The 21,693-nt window shown below is 37.8% G+C and overlaps 1 protein-coding gene across 4 annotated transcripts in view; it reads right to left on the bottom strand.

The window, feature by feature from the left end:
- Positions 1–21,693, bottom strand: part of cyth1a (cytohesin 1a) — a 57,497-nt gene that overhangs the window by 12,057 nt on the left and 23,747 nt on the right. For 3 of the 4 annotated variants that reach the window (XM_083566362.1, XM_083566360.1, XM_083566361.1), the window contains exons 2-7: positions 7,174–7,256; positions 4,475–4,539; positions 3,496–3,562; positions 3,296–3,414; positions 1,295–1,375; positions 882–994 (exon numbers count right to left, since the gene is read on the bottom strand). In XM_083566362.1, coding sequence (XP_083422488.1) covers positions 882–994; positions 1,295–1,375; positions 3,296–3,414; positions 3,496–3,562; positions 4,475–4,539; positions 7,174–7,256 — 528 coding nt within the window. Of the gene's footprint in view, positions 1–881; positions 995–1,294; positions 1,376–3,295; positions 3,415–3,495; positions 3,563–4,474; positions 4,540–7,173; positions 7,257–14,549; positions 14,885–21,693 lie in introns of those variants that run through there. The other variant, XM_083566363.1, reaches the window with a different exon arrangement.

Below are 21,693 nucleotides of genomic sequence, written 5' to 3'. Positions count from 1 at the left end.
CAAGGGCCCAGCAGTAAAGCTTGGTGGTGTTTATCCTCATGACCTTCAGATTTATTCAGACCCATTTATCAGAATTCAGTGTTAGCCTTTATGTTTTAATTAGAACATTTATTAGAGAGCACATAAAAATCGAATAAGAAATAATTGCCATTTTTATGTGCGAGCACGTCTACTTGAAAAAAAGCAGTGATTTTCACATATAGGTGACACGTTTATGCTGCATGGAGTATATTTCATCCTATTTTTGCGTTGACTTGATGTGCAGCTTATTATGCCTGTTAATTAAGATAAATGAACAGACTGAACACTAAAAAAATCATAGCGAAATCTTGTCTATGTGAAAAGTCATGTTATATAATATTCAGGTTGACCAGTCTGTGTGTGTGTGTGTGTGTGTGTGTGTGTGTGTGTGTGTGTGTGTGTCAAGCTGACACAGCAGCACTTTATTTCATCTGTGCATCTCAGCAGAAAATGAGCACATGAATAATGTAGTTTAATCTGTCCCATAGTGAGACTGTCAGCCATGAACGCACTGCCACAATTAAACACACACACACGAATGTAATACCACCTAACCACACACAAGAATCAGAATTGCACAGGAAAAGCTCTGCAGCAGTGGTGTGCTTCGAAACTGAGATCCTGTAAGACCCAACAAAAAACGTCACAGGAAGCAATGTGGTTTTTCTTTTCAGTGAAGACGGGGACTTGCACGTTCACATTCACATTCGTTAACATGCGAGCAGACGACTGGTTCGCTTGAGTACAACTAGTTAAATGCGTTTAAGTCATTCTTCATCAAAAATAAGGAAGCATTTGGGACGCCTCTGTAGGCATACAGCCAGACCCCGACACACACACACACACACACACACACACACCGGTGGACTGGAAGACGCCCGGGTTGCATTGGCAGTAGCGCTGGGCAAAAGCCTCCATCATCCGATCGATCTTCTGTGCCTCGCCTGGCAGTCTGAAGCTCCAAAGAAATTGCCTGCACACATCACATCATTCCCAGCAGTCAGTCATGGCAGCGTGCTTCTAAAATAGTCATGCTGATAATATATCATCCAGAAAATTGCTACTGAGCTAAAAAAAAATAAATAAATAATAATAATAATAATAATATCTATCTATCTATCTATCTATCTATCTATCTATCTATCTATCTATCTATCTATCTATCTATCTATCTATCTATCTATCTATCTATCTATCTATCTATCTATCTATCTATCTATCTATCTATCTATCTATCTATTATTTTTCTTTAAGGGCAGGGTGTTTGCTTTACCTGAGAGCTTGAACAAGGTTCAGATCTGTGAACTCGTGCAACTCCACAAACGCGTGCAGCACCTTGAGGTTCAACTCATCCCTGCAGATAAAAAAAAAAAAAAAAAAAAGTAGACACAAATTAGCACAACCTAAATTTAACAAGCTACAGTACACCAAAATGTATATTGCCTACATTACCAACTATTCTCCAGCATGTCACATGACCATGCCACATTTCCCGCTTATCATTTACACCCGTTTTGTTTTGCCCCCAACCTTAAGGTCTAGAAGCTGAAAGCTGTTTTTTCATCCTTGCTCATAGTCTGCTTTACCTTATATATCCATTGTGTATGTCTTAAGGTTGATAAACACAGCCATACCAAATTAAAGCAAAGCTATTAAAGAACAAATGGCATTCAATTAAATCCTTCCTTTTATTCTGAATTTGTTCCCAGGCACACAAGCTGACACGACCAGTCGCACAACAAAAGTAAATAAAACCGCTCCAGGCCTATGAATGTTTGTATATCAATAACACTAATAACCCTTTCCCTAGATTAATATGACAAATAAACCGAGTTGGTTCAAGTTGGTTTAAATCCCTAATTATCTTTTGGCAATGTTTTTTCATGCATTTCTTCCACAACACATCTATGCAGGTGAAATTCTGAAATCTGAGTTGCTGAGGCAACTCAACTAACTTCTACAATCCTTCTTGTGTTATGACCTCAGAAGTGACACTTACTTGGGCCTCCAAATATTTTTTTTGTCTGGTAAAACCTCCACAAGCTTAAAGTCAATTCTCACCTTAACAGTACTCCTATAAAAAAAAAAAAACACTGCTATTCAAAATGCAACCAGGCAATTGCATGCACGTGTCCCTTTTATCAAAAGCATGACATCACATTTGACCTGTGCTAATACTCAGGCAGTGATATCCCCCAAGGGATTTGTGGGAAGCCACAACAGAGCTTTCTTTGACCCTTCTGCCTTTCTTTTCACTAGAACCAATCTCAAATATTAAGTAATGCCACCCTCCCATCTCACCACCCATCCGTCCCTGATAGATTAGCTATGAAATGGAGATACCAGTGTGCTCTTTTCCATACATCTCATTTAGACACACCCACACACTGTGGTCAGTAAAAGCAGCAGAGTCAGGCAAAAGAGAGAGATTAAAATGGAGGCGAGGAAGTGATAAACACAGAGAGAGAGGAAGAGAGAGCATGATAGAGTCTATAGTCAATACAGAATACTGCGTGTTGGCTAAAAGGAGATGGCTGGAAAATATGCGCCTATGGTTTATTTTTAAAACCAGCATTCTGAGGTCATTTTTTTAAAACAAAGCAAAGTAAGAAAATAAAATCCAAATGTAGATGGGATTAATAGAGCAATCCACACCATCCCGTTCCCTCATTCCCAAATAAAGTATGAGAAATATACAGAAACACTCATTTGATCATGTGGAACTGAAACAACATTACACTTTAGCCAAGTGCAGTGGGACCGAATGTTCAGGAACGTTAGGAATAGCATTTTAAACCATGTTTATACTAACAAATTTCATAAAAAATTTTAAACATATTATTGTATTATTTATTTTAAGTGATAAATAAATGTCCATTATTTCACATTCTCTGTTGAGTATGCATCACAAAGGAACCAACTTACTGGCTGAGTTTTCCAACCAATCAGGAAGTGAGAAAGACTGTTGACTCAAATACTGGTCAAATACTGTACACTATTACGTTTATAAAGTGACAATGTCTAGATGAATTCACTGAAGTAACATTCTAAGTATATTACAAAGAAATGAGAGAAAAAAGTTTTTTAATAATAAATTTTTTTAAAAATTGAAGTTTCCAACATCTGTTCAGTTTGGCATAATGTGAAAGCCAAGTTCTAAAAGCACCACTCAGGAAGTTTATCATAACATAGTTCTATCATAATATTGAACTCGTATCATTGCATTAACTATTTCAAACTAAAAAATATGTATAATTAATACAAGCATACACACCTCTCTCCGAGGTAGTCCCCAATTGCTGTCTTGTTCAGGCCCTCGCCCTTGTAGAGGAACTGAGCAATGTCATCGCTGGTGTTCTTCAGAAGATCATTTTCAATCAGGAACTGAATCCCCTGAGAACCGAAAAGTTCTTCATCAATAAACTGCATGCCCTGCACATGCCAATAAATCCTTTAATGATTCTAATTAATCACCTTCTTAGGGTCCATGTTGAACTTCTTACGGCCCATTGCCACCTGCTTGTTCCTCTGCATGTTTTTCCTAATGAATAAATTAAAACAAAAGCAGAAAAAAGCAGGTTTACTATCAAAACATGGTTTCAATGAATAAGCTGTCTAAAACATATTCAAAATCTTAAAGATGAAGCAAACGTTTTTTGTTTTTTTTTATCGTCTTGTACAAAGCTCAATGTTTTCTGTATATAAACATGCTAATTAAGTGCACTGTAGAATGTTACCCTTACTGTCCCAAAGATGATGATATATTTAGCGGTTATTGATTAGATTCAATGCTGTGGATTGTCCACAAAAGCAGATTTTCTGAAAAGCAGTCTATCCGGTGTAATTTCTTGTCAAGAATCATTACCTAAAAACAGCTATACCTCGAAATGTTGCAAAGCTCTGACACTGGGGACTCCTTCGAAAATATGCAAAGTTAAATCCTCCACATCAATGATCAAACTTGTTTACATTTTGAATTGAAGCAGAGTCCCTGACACACAAGTTCCTGTGTAAGTTGTTCATGTAAAATGATTCCAAGTAAAGCACCATTTTGTACAAACATTCAGGCGGAGACTAAATCCACTTGTAGAGCATTAGATGTAAAAAGTAAAAAAGATTTCCCATTAGCTAAAATGGCCAACTAATGGATTCTGAATGTGCTCAAAATCCACTACAGTGCATGTAGAGCTTTTAAAAAACCCTCAGAGCTTTGCAAATGGTTGTTTTGTGAAGTTAGAATCGCCCTGCACTCATGCTGTCCTCTGGAGATTCCCTATTGTCTGTTTGGTGTAAATTATTCAAGGGGTTCCCATCAAAAGAGTGAGCTGATAAAAGATTTACAGTGCCGTAGACTGTACGGGAATTTGCCAACTCTGGAACGTATGGAGGGCTACGCACGCGGTTTATTATTTTGATATTTAATTTAGTGGACAAGAAGGACTAAAAGTTTTACCTCTCCTCAGTGGAGCCCAGGTTCTCAATCTCGCTGGTCACCTCGGCTATCTCATCCTTCAAACGCTGTGAGGAAGACAAAAAAAAAAAGAGGTAAGTAAACAAGAAAAATCATAAAAGCAATTTGAAGTAAGAAATAATTACAGGCTAAAGAATTTAAATGAGTTGGTGGCACGTAGGTAATAAATAATTTTTTTATTAAAACTTGCCATAAATATTTGATCAGTTTCATCAGATTATTTTAATGCTGTGGGACATCCTCTTATCACTGATGTAGATACACACAGTCATTCCCTAACCATTATCTTGTTACCAAATAAAATAAATAAATTAAAAAAAAAACTGCTGAAAAAATAAAATAAACAGAAAGGCAAAAATTCTCCATCCTAATAACAGAAACATGGCGGTAAATTGACTCGCTGTAACTAAACACTGATACCCAAGACTCCTATGTCAACTATTACATTTAAATATCATCTAATTACACCTTTTAAAGTGCAAGTGCCTATGAATTAGCATAGCTACTGTAGAAACAATGCATTAGAGCAAGTGCATTAAACTAAACTTGGGATATCCTAGAGTAGCTTCTGTCTACTGTGATATTAAATTTATTAGCAAACTTTAATAATTTTGTGATAACAAAATGTATAGAAATATTGATGGCAGAAGCCCAATCATCAGCTCATCAGCATTAATGAAGATTATGAGAATGAAGAATGTGTGGTGTCCATGATCTCAAAAACAAGCCAGTGTTGATATTTCTGGTTTTTTTAGTTCCACTAAACACTCTTTATGCCATGACACTGTCCAATGAGATCACAGAATAGATTACAAAATCAGTCACAAACAAGATGTCTCGCTTATGGGAGGAAAAAAAAAAATCACAACTTTATTACGATTCTCATTGTTATTGTCCAATGGTGTGACACAACTCAACACATTGTTGATTTGATTTAGATGCAGATAATTTAATTCGATCAAATACACAAATCAGCAGTTTAATTCAGTGATGGTTTAAGGAATATTATAATGCGTTTAAAGGATCGGAGCACAGTAGTGACGCCAGGATTCCCTAAGCTACTTTAAGTTTTATATGTTTTCATCGTGTCTGAATTCCTCCTATGGTCTCCAACACCAGGTTCCAGGTTAATCAACAATCATTACACTCTTCCTCTTCTGCTCCTGTGCTCTCCATCCCAGCCAGACCAGATCTGACTCAAATCAATTATGAACAAGTGAAGCCCTTCTCTCTGTCCCGGATCATCTCCTTCAGATATAAATTACATTAATGTAAGGACAACTGACCAAGAGCTCCAGTCTGATGGGGGAATTAGATTACTCTTTCTAAGAGCTTCTTCTCTGAGCTTTATCTCATGCCACACATCCTGTGTTAGTCTTTTTGCATTTCACAAAAAGACCTCCCCACTGACTGTGACAACACATAGATGTCCACTTAGATTTAAACACAATAGGTTTCTTCATTTTTTTTTTTTCACTTTTCGTTCCGATATTCGAAGCTTCTCTCCTCCTTGAACTGAAATTCACCACGAGTCGGAAAGAAAATCGCCGTTTGATTCGGCTTCATGTTTCCCAGACGTTAGCAATCACAACAAATTCCTCGGATGCTTGTGTCTGCAAACAAAAGGGATGTGTTTGTAATGCCAGACCTTGACCTGCAGCCATGGGGAGGAGGAGGAGGAGTAGGAGTAGGAGTAGGAGAAGAGGATGGTCTTTGAGAAGGCACACAGAGAGAGGGTGACTGAAAGAAACAACCATATAACCTTCTCCAACAGATTAAAAATAGGTTGGTCGGGGTGGACAATTTAAACTTATTCATCACTGGAATTACATTAACTGTGGAACTGTGGGATGCACCTTCACTTAATTGTGTCTGATCAGAGCAACTTTGTGTAATCAGTCTCCTGGATTCTTCTTCCTGTTACACCGACTCACTTCCTTGACATTTTGAAAGCTGCGTCTCTGCACTTTACTGTCATTACTGGCAAAACCAGTGTTAAGTAGCTGTTAGTAACTGGCAAGGGAGCTGGTTAAATCTGAAAGTATGTTTGACAGCCTTCAAATGAATGTCTGACGTTTACACAAAAATTTATTTTGCGGTTGGTGTTCCATTTTTGAGAATCCAGTAGGAGCTGCTGTGTCGGCATTACTAGCACAGTTACTAGTGACATTACTAACAAAACTACCAGCACAAAAAGAACGGGTTTTGCCTTTATCGCCTAACAACAGAAATTCTTTTCCCCGCTCACGCTTTTTAAGCGATCATTAATGTAATTTGAATAAAAAATAAATAAATAATCCAACATTTTAGACTCAAATGGCAAGCTATGAGATTACAAGCATGCCGCTGTGGCATTTCAACGAAAGTTAAATCTTTGTTTGAGATGTCAAGAAATCTGGACAGATTAACGGAATCATAAAGAAGAATTCCCAATGGTGATCAGCAGGTAAATAACTGGCATTCTGTCACCATTAGAATTAAACAAAGAAATGAGTTGATGAAAGAAGTTGAGATTTTAACATCAGGGTTTCAGTAAAAAAAAAATTATAATAAAATAAAATTGGATTTTAAATGCCCCCCCCAACATTCATTTTTAAACTACAAACTAGTATATGCTGCATTCTAATAAACACATGTTCAGCGACTATATGTCATGTTTAATTTCGAATAAACTCTGGTACCTGAATGTCCTCCAGCAGCTCCTGCTTGCGCCGCCGGATGTTCTCCAGCTCCTGCTGCTCCTCAGGTGTGAGGTCGTCAGGCACTATGAGAAAAAGGGGGAAAAAATCAAGATCATCAATGCAAAAGCCAAATTAATGCATATTGAGACATAACAGATCACTGATACTAACAGCACATTCTAACATGTTAGTATTGACTGGTGATAAAAGGCTGCTTGTTGTCAGGTGCTTTTCTACTCTATGGTAATGATCTTTCTTTTGCGAACTGGATTTTAAAATTTTATTAACTAACATTAAATCCAGTAATAACACATCTAATCTTTTTTAAGCAAACCACCTAGTCTCACTATTATAGGATAACGAGTCTAAGCAGTGCAGAGAATGACTGCAAATAATAATAACAATCATTTCACTTTGGAAAAGGTAAGATAAAAAAATATATATAATATATAAAATATAAGCAGTTCATTTTAACTCTTAATGGTGTACTGCATTGATTTGTTCACAACATGTCAGTAGTTTGCCTTTAGGCAAATATCCAGCAGCTGGAATTTTATCCCCCTTATGTACAAAAGAAAAAACGACCCTGTGTAGTAAGAAACAGCAGATTAAATGTTTTTGTGTATCAGTTTTTTATTGAAATTTGCCTGGCAGGTTAGGAGGTTGATATTATGGTCATCTGTGTTTGCAGTTTTCTTCCTACTGAAATTGAGTGCGATTTGTTTTTTGTGTGGTTTTTTTTTCCCACATCTTATCAAATCAGAATAGTTTACATACACGTCTTCTCATGTTTAAACATTTCCTCACATCAAAATAAAGAAGCTACATCTTTATATACAATAACACCATCAAAGTGAAAAAATAATAAACTATTTTTTTACGTTTTCAAACACTGTTTTCTACAGAATGCCGCACTTAAAGGGGTTTCCTACATTTTGTATTAATTCGTCCTACTTTTTTACTTCGGTTACATTCATGATGTTATCATTTGTCCATCCCCCATGTGGACGTCATTTTAAACATTTTAAGATCACATTTAAAGGGTTGTTCCTTTTCCTTCTAATCTGGAAAGCTACATCGCTGTAAGCTAGTCATAAATAATAAGTAAACTAACATAACAGACAAACGGGGTGAATATAGCCATGCATAAAGTGAAAATATCTGTCTCAGCTACTATATTATATGAGTTGGCCCTTTAAGTGCCCCCTCACAGTCCACCATGACCCTATTTCCTCTCATCATAGTTGCCCAAGGGGTCAAAGGTACATCCATGTGCTCAGGTCATGGCTTAGAGGAAATAACTGTGTAAGGATTGCTGAGAGTTGTGGGGGTGGAGGAGGACGATCTCCTTAATGTACTCATTCCCTAATATTTCATCTCTTACTCTCTGTCTCCCACAGGGAAGTTCTCTCACCCACCCACTCACTGAAATCATCTCCGCTATTCATAATTCATCATGTAATACGCTGCCTTGTTCCCACAGTCACTGTTCAGCTAGAAACGCATGTATGATGTATTGGAAAAGGGTCCTGGAAGCCATATTGCGTTCATGAGTTAGATCTCAATTGTGTAAAGACTAAAAAAAAAAAAAAAGACATACTTCTGTCTTGTAACCTGATATGACTTGCTTAGTTCTATTCGACATTCATATAATTCCATTCAGAAAGCCCTTTTTCCTGTTTCGTTAGTCATCCTTTCGGGAATTCTTAAACACTCCCTTTCTCGCTGTGTGGCTTAAAAATGCACTTAAGATGTTTAGACATATTTTGATCACATTCTCAGACTTCCATCCATTTTGCTACGTGACGGTGATGTATAATCTTTGGCTCTGCGATTATTAATAGAAAGGGTTTCAAGAGTGTCGCTTAAGGAATGGTGCAGTGAAATGTTTCTAAAACGCATCCAAATGACCACATTAGACTAATGTGAGAGAAAATGCAAGAAGACAATAGTACAAGAATATTGTAAGCAAGCACAGGCCTCAAGCAATAACTGCACTCATTTGTAACGTGGCTCTCCAGAACAATGGTACAATGTCCTCCGCACAGTGGAACAGATGGTGTTATTATGCTCTCTGATCAGCTGATCGCGACTTTCACCTGCTCCCCCCCCCCCCCCCCCCCGCCAGACTCGATCGACATGGACCGTTCCAGAGCTGCCTGTCCAACTCCTACGCTCATCGCAGCACACAACTGCTCCCTTTTGCTCAGACTACTGAAATCTTATAGTGATCATAGTGCAAAATGTGTTGCACCAGTCAATAATCATTTAATACAAATCTGCGACAGAGAAGAGAAGAAATGCATAGAATAAGCAATATGCTTCTAGAATTACCAAATAAAGCATGTTTTTTTTTTTTGGCAAACACACAAAGCCTAATGGAACAACCTAATGATATTCTACTATTGTCTACACAGTTTACAGCTGCACATGAGTTTGCTTTTGGAAAACAGGAAGTAGTTGTGCCTCTCCGTGGAAAGAGTGAGGTCATACAGGGGGCGTGCACACCTTCTCAAACCACCACATATCCACCCCCAACATTTTTTAGATTCCACAGTGGAAGGGATGGCCCACAGGCTGGACCATGAATAAAGAAAGATGTCCTGTGGCTGGGCCCCTGCATATGCTCTTTTGGCGTCGTCGCCTACAGACATTCATAAGGAAATGGCACTCGTTTTGTTTATTCGGTCAGGCACAAGAGCTGGACATCAGATCGAACAACCAGTTTAAGATCGTTTGTGGCTCAAATGAAGTTCTTAGGTAAATGATGGCCAGCACATTTCCAGAAAAAGTCAATGTTACCTCCTCATACATTTCAAGTACCAGGGATTCAAGAGGGATTATGAGTGGACACATCGGTAATCCAGAACAAGCAGATTTTGTGTCCAGGCTTTTAGACTTGAAAGAAAATAAAAATTTAAACCACTGCAAAATAAAAGGTGTCATTTGGTACATTTAAACATGACATGTTGTAACACACCTCAACGCTGTAGTTACCGCCCAGGCTTCTGAATTCTATCACATAGTAGAATATATGACTTAATCTGCTCTATAATGACTAGTGATCTGTTCAAAATCAGAAACATGGTGGTATTTTTATGGTTCACCCTCTCCCTGAGAATTTAGTTTGTTTCCATAGTCTTTATTAATGCACCACATTATCTACAATATCTAATGTTTTTTTCTTTTTTTTTTGCCATTACATCATAAACTACCAATTTTAGGTTCATCTAAAATCATTTAGGTTTCCAGGCAACCAAAACTGGGAATCTATGAATTGTCCAGTGGGCCTGCTGATGAATTTATCCATCTCTTTATAAATGTATGCTGCATTGACTCCCAGGAATATTGTTGTTGTCAGAAATGTGAAAGCCATTTACTTTCTCAGGTTGATAATATTGCCCATAATTTCTTAGAAGTGATTAATTATGTTCATGTTTGATGGAAATCCCCAACAACTGGGACACTTTATCTTTTAAGACCTCTTTCTGTTTCAGTGTGCAACACTGACAGTTTCTGAACACCATGTTGCTAACCACAAGCAACAAATTGTCGCATAGAACTGCAGATATAATCTGTGATTACAGACATAAACCTAAAAACTAACGCCTTTTTTTCTATGCATTTTAGAAGCTTTTAAACCTTGTAAGTATGATTGACCTCAAACTCGCACTGCCTTACTGACCACAAAAGCAGACCTGAAACTGAGCATCAGACGTCATAGAGGGACTGCCCACAATTTTTCATGTAAAGCACCCAATTCTCAAAACATTGGGGTTTTTCCAAAAATCTTTTATTACACACACACACACACACACACACACACACACACACACACACACACACACACACACACACACACACACACACACACACACACACACACCATGTGTAGGCTTTGCAACAGGCAAGCACATTCTTTCTGTCAGGCTGCTGCCTATCGGCGAACAATGATACCGTGATGTATAAAGCTTGACTTCCTAAATAGTAAAAGTAGACATCACAATTTTTTTATATAAAGCTAAAGAAAAAAACAATGTTTTAAGAAGCGGGTCACAAACGAAAAAGGGAATTGGAGTACGTCCATTTTGGAGTAATGTTCTTGAAACCAGTTTAGTGGCCAAAAATGTCAATAAGCTTTCAACTGTGTGATCATCCACTATCTTTTAGGCAAGTGACCAAGAGTTAACATCTCTGCTCCCTCTCAGACATGACCATTATGGTTTAAGTGATATGGTGTCTTCTCTGAAGCTTCACTTTCCCCAGAGATCCCGCCGTTATTGAGCGGTCTGAACAATGTGCACATTAAGGCCGTTGTCTGTATAGTACAGTATAGATTATTCACCGAGAGAAGACATTTTAGCAGTATGGAGGAATATTATTCGATGCTTAGTCAGATCATTGTAGAAAGTGGTTGGTCCTGTGATGTCATACGATGGAATGCTGTATTGAATAGAAAGCCTAATATTAGGTAGGAACAAAGTCAATATTTTTTGAAAGGCGTTAATTATTCTTATTTGTTTTTTATACTTTAGCGATACACTAATCAAACGCTTTTCATCCCTCCCTCCTAACATCTTATGACGAAAATGACCATTGAAATTTCAAGATACAGTGAACCCCGGTGTACGAGTAAATCTTTGTAGGAGTACAAGCAGTTTTTGGGAAAACAAGCTTCTTTTTTTTTATGCATTTGGTTCCAGTCATGCATTCTGCTCGTCGCTTCATAGACATTGTTCTGAGTGCGTTCTCGTCGTTCTTTAGTGTAAATATTGTGCTTTTTTACTGTTTTTCAGTGCAATTTACTTTAATTATCTAAATCAAAAAAGACCTATTTATGATTTTTTTTTCCCATTTTGATATCCTCAGCTTCCGCCAAGTCTGACCCCTTCCACCTCCTCCTCTACTCATCTGACTGAAGGCTTCTAAATTTCAGCGCTCTACTTTGGAGAGGGCAAAATGCAGACACATCTTCCCAGCTAATGACATTTAAAACCAGCCTCATCCATCAATCCAACTTGAGCCTCAGCCTTGGAGGAGCTGAAAGCTGCTGGACTACAGTGAGATTTTTGTCAGCTTGTTGGCAAAGTCGTCTTTGTATTATCGGCTTCACACAGAGAAACAAAAAGACACATAATGAGCAGCTTTGAGATACCACCTTTTTACACTTTACAACAGCTTAAAAACTACTTTTTAATCTGCAGCATGAGTCTGCACCAGCATTGTATTTTGTACTCAGTTTCAGTACCTGAAACAGTGCTGCTTACTAAACCACCTTCTGCTATTACGTCCATAGAAAATGGCAGCACAGTAACACATCATAAAGGCACACTATAGTTAATTTTTCATCCTTTTTTTCCCCATGTTCGGACAGATCGACACTACTCAGAAGAGACCCCTGCATCAGTTATGCGGCGTAGGACTTTACACGACCCTCAACTACAACCTCTCGCACTTGCGCTGACCTGAGCACCAAACACACAAATGGTGACGGTTCAGCAGAAAACAAGGCCGTTGGGGACTCACCGGAGCCTGCCACGGAAAACAGAGCACAGTGTTCGAACAGGAGAGGTGTGGGCCACACTGGCAGAGGAACAAACAAGCAGTAGGCAGATCACAGATAAGATGCACCCACACAACCTCCACTAGCATTATTGAACTCGGTCAGTTCTGGGAAAGAATTAAGACGAGATTGTCTTGTCATTCCAGTGTCTTCGTTCAACTCCCCCGGACAACACATCCTACACGAAATAAAGTGCTCTTTAAAAAGAAAAAGAAAAAAAACACTGCTCTGAGGGTGGAAAAATCCAGATTAAACAAATGTTTCACTAAATGTAGTCAAGACTAGTAGAAATTTCGATTATTTAGCTCTTATATCTGGGATATGGAGTTTCATAATGGAATCATACAGAGGCTCAGAGCCAATGATCGTCATCCTCATTATACACAGCGAATGCCGAATGATCCAATCTCACCGATCCAAATTTCATCCACCTGCTTAGTGAAGGACTAGAAGTGATTACGTACTTAACTCCAAACTCCAAACAACCCCAGAAATCTGGGTCTCTATGTAAATCTGTGTGAACCTGGTCCAGCTCACCGAGTCTGGATACAGCTAGTCTCATTTTACAGGCCAGCTATAAACCTGAGCTTTATTACCCAAGCTTGACCACATGGAATCAAAATCAATCGTGCGCGCGCGCGCACACAAACACACACACACACACACACACACACACACACACACACACACACACACACACACACACACACACACACACACACCCACCCTTTACCTGAACCACTAAACCCTGTGTACATACTGAAATGCGTATTGTTTCAGGGCTTAAGATTGTGATTCGGAAATATATGAAGAATAAACATGTGCTTCTCAACCTTGTGACCTTTCCCTAATTCAAAGAAAACTGCTGTAATTATTAATGTTCCATCACTGGACACATTCTAGAAGAAATCAGTTGCTTCTACAACTATATTTGCTCCTAGAGAGAACAATAAGCTGGAAACTTTTCTGTAAAAAAAAAAAAAAAAAACCTTTGACCTTAAAAATCTAAAATCTCTTTACAGATCAGACTAAGAAACACCATTGGTAGCTCCGCAAACATCTTGTATCAACTAAATGGAAATGCCAGAGTTAGAATTATGACTTGTGCTAGTTTAGTTAGTTAGCTAGTTATAAATCAGAAAGGCTGAGAGGTAAGCTTAATTAAAAACAGCATTAGCCTTGCTTAGTAACTATTCTGCCCAATGCAGGGCTTTTAGCATGGAAGATATTTAACGTAGTTTTAAAATAATAAAATAAAAATAAAAAAAGTTCTGCTCATTTGACTCTGGAGTGCTTCTTGAACACTTTGCCGATTCAGCATGATCGCTGTCTACGAGGCAGTTTTATCTAGAAAAGTATGTACTGTTCGCAATGTGCTAACGCTAACATTTTCTATTTGCTCACACTATTGCCACTCATCAAGTCAACAACCTCGGAATCAATAATTGCCTGATTCTGTAAAAAAAGAAAAACAGTTTAGCAGTTCTGAACCAGCTGATGCCTTTATTGATCTCTACACATGTTTCAGGTGAGGTAAACATCCAATCAGGACAGAGGTCGTTTACACACAAGCGTCTTAAAGACACAGTAACCGATTCAGGACGTTTAGTTCGGAAGGATAAGGAAAGGTTAGAAAACCGGTCTGGTACAAATTAATGGTGACAGTTTACGTACACAAAGCCATGTTGCAAGTGGAACATAAAAACAATGTACAATAGACGACCTTTAACAGAAGGTGCTTTTCCAATATATGAATATTTACAGCACTTTATATGATGCCAGATATTCAAGAAAGAAATGACATAAAACTGACCTGGGAATCCTGGGAAGAAAAAATATTTTCCCCACTGATCTTCAGTCAATCTTGAGGTACTGTGTAAATCTACTCGATTTTGGTCAGTGATGAGAAGTATAACGATATAAATCACAGATACATCCCTTCAATAGTCCATAGGACCAGCCGCAGCAAAAAAATTTATATCCTTTAGTAACACGCTCGATTCAAAATTGATCAGAATTTATGTTAATAAAAAAAGGAGAAAGCGAGAGAGACGGAGAGCGAGGCTTATATTCAAACTGTCACTTATCAAGTATACTGCTGTAGTCCATCTGGACATCCCTCTCTCTGTTACTCTCCCTGCCTCGCTCGCTCTCCCTCCCTCCCTCCCTCTCCATCGTTGAGACATGACAGTCACTAACACTGAAGCTCCACCCAGTGGACACTCTGTGCCCTTTTTCTCAACATCCACACTGGACTTCGATTTAAAAATGGAAATGTATAGTAGTGTGGTTTAGTTGCTGCCTCGATATCATAATATTTGCTCATAAACGACAGCAAAACAACGTATTCATTTAACAAAATGTCTACCAAAAATATTTGGATCAATAAAAAGCAAATATATAAGACTGAATACATACAAACCTAAAATACAAAAACTAACATTTGAAAGATTCAGTACAAAATTGTAACATTAAACCAGAAGCTTCTATTCAGTTTGTAATAAAAATAATAATAATAATAAAAAATTATAATAATAATACCTAAATATATCACAGTACAAATCTGAAGCTAAGAGGTTTCAGGAAAAAACTATTAACAAACTGCTAGTTCACAGCTGTAAAGGCTTCGCAGAAATAAGAGGAAAACCTGTGAGTTTTAATTGAGAACTGGGAAAGAAAACAAAAAACAAGAGAGAAGAGTGTGTTAAAGAGAAAATGAAGATTAGATAGTGGAAAGGCTCGCTTTACTTGTAGCAGCAATAGAGGAAATGGCTCACTCGGATCAGTGAGTCAGATTAGACATTCCTCAGCAATTTCCCTTGGGATTACAATTTAAAAAATTATTTTTGTCTGTCTGTCCGTCCTTCCAGCCTGCCCTGTCTTCTCTTACACACGTGCATATACATGAAGTGACACTAGAATCCCTCAGGTGAATGAGGCATCCATCAGTTACTCATACAGAGTAAATAGTGACTCAGTGAGATCTGTGACAGACGTTACTTCACTGCGAGATCAGCGAATCATCACGCAGTTCCAAAAGATGACAAAACTCTTATCCGTTCTCTTTAAGTGGCCTCAATTTATTCCTAGGGTATATGTAGAGTTTATAGTGAAGATATGAAGATCCCACCAGCATCAGGAGACTTTTTCCCTCTCTATCTCTTTGTAAAAAAAAAAAAAAACTAAACAAAAAATACAAATAAAAAGCATTTCATTTAACAGAGAAGGAGGAAACAGTAAAAATCCTTTGTCCTGAAAAAGTTCCCGTGCTTGGAAACTCTAGGTTTGTTTAGAGTTTCAATAACGTAGTATAACGTTCATGAAACAAGTTGGTTCCTGTTATCAGTTAAAAACAGTCGCTCCCCAACCACACTCTCATTTCTCCTGAAGATAAACCCCCCCCCCCCCCCCCCATCATGTTCCTGAGAAACTGCAATGCTGCCCAAAACCTTCTCCTTTTAGAAAACTAAAAGATTTTTAAAAAGCTTCCAGAAATGTGTAATAAAAGTGTCCTATTACAAAATTTCATTTTATCAATGTTTACATCACAAGTCCACCTGTAAGCCATTGGTACAGAAATGATGACGTATTCAAACACTAGTCAAGTCAAGTTTATTTCTATAGCACTTTTCACAACCAACTTTGTCTCAAAGCAGCTTTACAGAAATCAACAGTTAAGGTGAATGGTGTGTATTTATCCCTGTTGAGCAGCCGTGGTGACTGTGGCAAGAAAAAACTCCCTTAGATTTTATGAAGAAGAAACCTTGAGAGGACCCAGACTCAAAAGAGGAACCCATCCTCATTTGGGTGACATCAAGAGTGTGATCATAACCACATAAACACTACACTATTAACATTTTCTGAATTTTAAAAAATTGATAGAAACTGCATTACATATATTACTTTGTTAGGATTAGAGGGAGAATTTGTGCTTCTGTAATAAATTAAAAAGAATAAAAAGAAATTGTTTGTGGAAATTATTTTAGCCAAAACCGTGTTATAATTTGAAGAAATACAGCGTTACACTATTATACCTCGGAAGAATATTTACCAATAATCTGATTGTGTCCTAAAATAAAAAGTTGAACCATTGCTGTGATATGAAGTTTGATCAGTGTGTGAAAGGAGGTTGGACAGACTGGGCTTCTCTAAAGCAAACAGATCGAGATTTGCAGCGTAAACATCCTGCAACGTGTGAGCAGAGGAAAGCCCTGGAAAGAATCAATCAAACCAGACAGTACATCTAAAGAACCAGAGCAGAGCTATGCTCTATGAATCAAACGTTGTTCCCGAGTTGCAGGTGCATCGTTTCTACTGTTTTTTCAGTCAGATGTTGGAAATTTCAAGTATATTTGGAAGCGACATAAAGAGATTACGCACTGTGTAAAAAATTTATTATAACACTTTCAATTATAGAGAAGTACGCAGAATCTTGATAAAATGCTGACACCTAAGCATAAAAGTAGAATTAGCCTGTACATTCCTTTAACACACTAAACCTCTATACATTCAGCTAGACCTTCCTTACCATACTGTACTTAGGCCTGATGGAAAAACCCTACACACATCCGCTACACATCCGATTAACCACCGGAAGCCACAGGCTCAGGTCATGTGACCAAGCCAGACACAGTAGGCTGTAAACATCTCAAACACATAAACAAACCTCAAACCCACACCCCTTTTTTTTGTTTTTTCAACGCCTGCCATCAAAACTGCTGCCAACCCCCATGATCGCTTCACACAGTAGATTCTCTGCTGCCAGTTCCTGACCAGAGATACACACAAAACTGCTTCCTGTTACAAGTTTTGCAAAAAGATCCATTCTGTGAGACTTTAAAGTCCACACCCTGCCTGAGTGAAAGTCAGGTCTTGCAACATCCTGCTCAATTTTCAGTTTATAGTCTTCCTAGCCAGGGCTTTGGAGAAAGCGTTGTGATGAAGAAAAAAAAAAATCACTTGTAACACTAAAGATTTATCACTTAATAAGTATAAAATAATAAGCATAAACTAATAAGTGTAAGTACACAAATTAAAATAATTAGTACTTAAGTACATTTACAAACAATTATTTATCATTAACAACAAAGTGCAATTAAAAATCTATTTTTGCAAGTTTGGCATTACAACAGTATTTGTGTGTCACATTGCAAAATGGATGGCGAAGGTTTTTAAAAAATCAAAAGAAACAAACAAAAAATATATATATATAAATATATAATTTAAAATAATTGTATTTAATTTGTATTTCATTTAAATATAATCTATTGACAGGTTAATAGCTATAGAGTTAAAACCTGGATATACTTTAGAGTGCAATTTGCAGCGTGTAGAACACAGTAGAGATTTACTGTCCTCTGAAAATAACTGAACAAACAGACATTATTGTCAAAATACCTCGCAACAAAAGTGAGTACACCCTAAGTGAACATGTCAAAACTGAACACCACTGTTATCCAGCACTGTCTTAATTCAGGAGAACATGGAATTCACCAGAGCTGCACAGGTTGTTGCTGGGATCCTCTTTCCCTCCACCCTTCCACACAAATAATGTGTGTATGAGTATATGGTAAGTTGCTCTGAATAAGGGTATCTGCCAAAATGCCATAAACGTAAATAAATCAGACATCAGATTTTGGTTCTATTTTGATAGAAATATTGGTATTAAATTTGACTTTCATTAAAAAAATATACATAAGAAATTTGTATTTAAAGTTTTTTAGTCTCTTTGCTATAATAACAATAAAAGTAATTTAAGGTATTACAATGTCCACATCTCTAAAAGTTGGGTATTGTCACATAATCCTCAACAATATTAACATTATATGGTCATACTGCACAAACCTATTTGAAGTAAAGAAAGGTAGCTGGATGTAAGACATGACACTGTCTCATACTCTCTACTTCCTTTACCTTGTAGTTCTATTGAATTCAAACCCGAAAAAATCTAATATCTTACTGAAGTATAACTAAACATCTCAACTGCAAGTCAACAGTGCAATTACAGACTCACTACTAACTACATGGATAACCTAAAGATTTACACTCCTCAAACACCTGCAGCCCAACAACAAACCTCACACTGGTCCTGCATATTTGTAACCCTGTAATATCTAGAGTTAAAATGTTGCACAAATAGAACTGAACTGAAATTAACTAAATAGTAGAAGCTAATAACTAACTTTCTTTTCGGCTTCTCCCGTTAGGGGTCGCCACAGCGGATCCTCCGCACGTTTGATTTGGCACATGTTTTACGCTGGATGCCCTTCCTAACGCAACCCTCCCTAATTTATCCGGGCTTGGGACCGGCACTAAGAGTGGCTGGGGATGGTTCCCTGACCGGGAATCGAACCCGGGTCGCTGCATCTTAACCACTAGACCACCAGGGGACAAATAGTAGAAGCTAATGATACAAATAAATCGACGAGTACAAAAAAAAAAAACATCAGGCCCTGAAAATGCATCATTATTTCTCTCCTGTTCCCTTCTATCTCATCGTAAGGACAGCTGGCCTGCTCAATCCTCCATTATCCTCAACCATCAGCACTCAACCTCCATCACAAACACACACACACACACACACACACACACACACACACACACACACACACACACACACACACACACACACACACACCTGCTCTATAATGCTCCCATAATCCCATTCTACCCCTCCAGAAATGCTCTCAGATTCCCTCAGATATTCTGCCATTCATCACAGTTACGGTGTAACACTACAGTAATAACAGTTCCAAACTACAGGAAGTGTTAAGACAAAAGAACTAGAGATTAACGTGGAATTTAGCTGCTTTTGACTCTCTACATTCTCATGCAAATAAAAGAAAATGATGTTGGAAATTGCGCTGCGGTTTTGTGTCTTTATCAACGGGACGATTAACAAACATCGAGTCAGAGTCGGGTGCAACCTGTTGATTTGCGTCTCGTCTGGAAGTGGGGATGAGTTAAGACTTGCAGCTGCCTGTTGTAGTGTAAGGAAACGCACAAAACTGGTTGGTGATAGAACAGAATATAGATACAGAGCCAGAAAAAGAGTGAGAGAATTACAGAGAGAGTGAGAGAGAAAGAGAACTTTCCTATAGAAAATCTGGAAGCTTTCTAACAAAACTGGCACTTCTCACACTTACAGTCTGGTTGTAATATTACTAAATCCTGAGCATTCTCACGAAAGGAAAAAAAAAATTCAACATCACGGCATGCGACAGCTTGCTTTTAATGTTTTTTTAGAAATGTTTTATCGGTTAAATGCGCATCTGGCTCAGGCAGAGTTTCTAAATCTGGCCAAATTCCAGACTGCTTTGTTTAACTGTTGATTTAAAACATCCAATTTCATATCTAGTGTAGCGATGATAAGCATTTGTGGAAAACTGATCATTCACAGATCTTGTTTCTGATTCTACTGTTCAGAATTACAGCTCAATGAGCGATGTGTCCAGGACATACATTATAGATAGCATCATGACACTATATAAATATAAAAAAAACGAATAATATGTTTATGTCCAATGTCATCTGGCTGGCTATGAATTTGCACTGGAGGAGTCGGATCCTATGGTGATTAACACGGTGTGACCATGTGACAAGAATAAAAAAACAAAAACAAAGCAGAGCACTGGAACCACGCATTAATGGCAATAAAGTTCTACTTTTTGTTACATAACACTTTTTTTTTTTTTTGGCAAATTGTGCAACATTTTCTGTGTAACTACCTAGGAATGAAATGTTACTATAGAAACAACACTGTATTACAAAGATTTATCATCAACTATCAGCTCCTGCACAAAAAAAAAAAAAAAGGGTTTATTATTTTTCTATAACAGCAGCTCTGACAGTGGTTTTAGCTACTTTATTGATTGTATGGTAACATTTTACACTTTTAAACAGTCTGATCCTAAAGTGGTTATTTTAAGACAGCTGCAACATTAATGTCACAAACTCAATATTGAGATAAAAATATGAACTGCACAAAATTATTTGGATTATATAAGATGCACTATATGGACACCGGACCATAAGATTCCCATGTGCTTATTGAACCTCCTATTCCACATTTAGTCCCTGTTTGCTATTAGAAATTGCCTCCACTCTTCTGGGAAGATGTTTCACTAGATTTTGGAATGTGGTTGTGGAGATTTGTGTTCATTCAGCCACAAAGACATAAGTAAAGTCAGGTACTGATGTAGGGTGAGAAGGCCTGGGGTGCAGTCAGTGTTCCAGTTCAGAGCTCTAGCTGGCCTATTGCAAAGGTCATTGTCATGCTGGAACAGTTTCGGGTCTCCTGGTTCAAGGGAAGGGAAATTTCAATGCTAACGCATTTAAAGACATACTCTACAATCGTGTGCCTCCAACTTTGTGCTAACAATATGGGGAAGAACCACGTATTGCTGGAAAGGTAGTATATTAATTGAGAACACTTTATTGTGCTGCAGTATTCATGCATTAAAGTCAGATCCCGAGCCTCTGAGCTACAATGCTCGATTAGTATTAAATAAAATGTTATATTTATTTCTTAGATTTATTCCATGCCATTCAGACATCCCATGTTGACAGATGTAAAGGAGTGGCACAGGACAGCACTACACATTACACAACAACACTGCAGAGACGGGACATTTAAATATTGGTTGATTGGTTGTCAGTAATGCTTTATTATTAGTATTATATGGAAAATTAGCAGCTGCTTCGAGACATCACTGTTCAGGCAGCAATTTTTCGATGACAGTATGATCACGGGATTGTGGATTTTGTTTAGAAATTATTTGGGCGAATTGAACAAGAATGTAAGCACACAGAGGAAAGCGAACCTATATTTCAGTGTGGTTGACAGATAGGTGTAGAACACGTTGCATAACAAAATACCAAGTCGGCTATTTAGAGGACAAGCCATGCCTTGTCTCAGCAGACAAGTTGAGCTGACTACAGCCTTGTGCAGCTGCTAA

Source organism: Silurus aristotelis (assembly GCF_946808225.1).
Source record: "Silurus aristotelis genome assembly, chromosome: 17".
In the NCBI taxonomy this organism is placed as follows: Eukaryota; Metazoa; Chordata; class Actinopteri; order Siluriformes; family Siluridae; genus Silurus; species Silurus aristotelis.
This window is presented reverse-complemented; position numbering and strand designations above follow the sequence as displayed.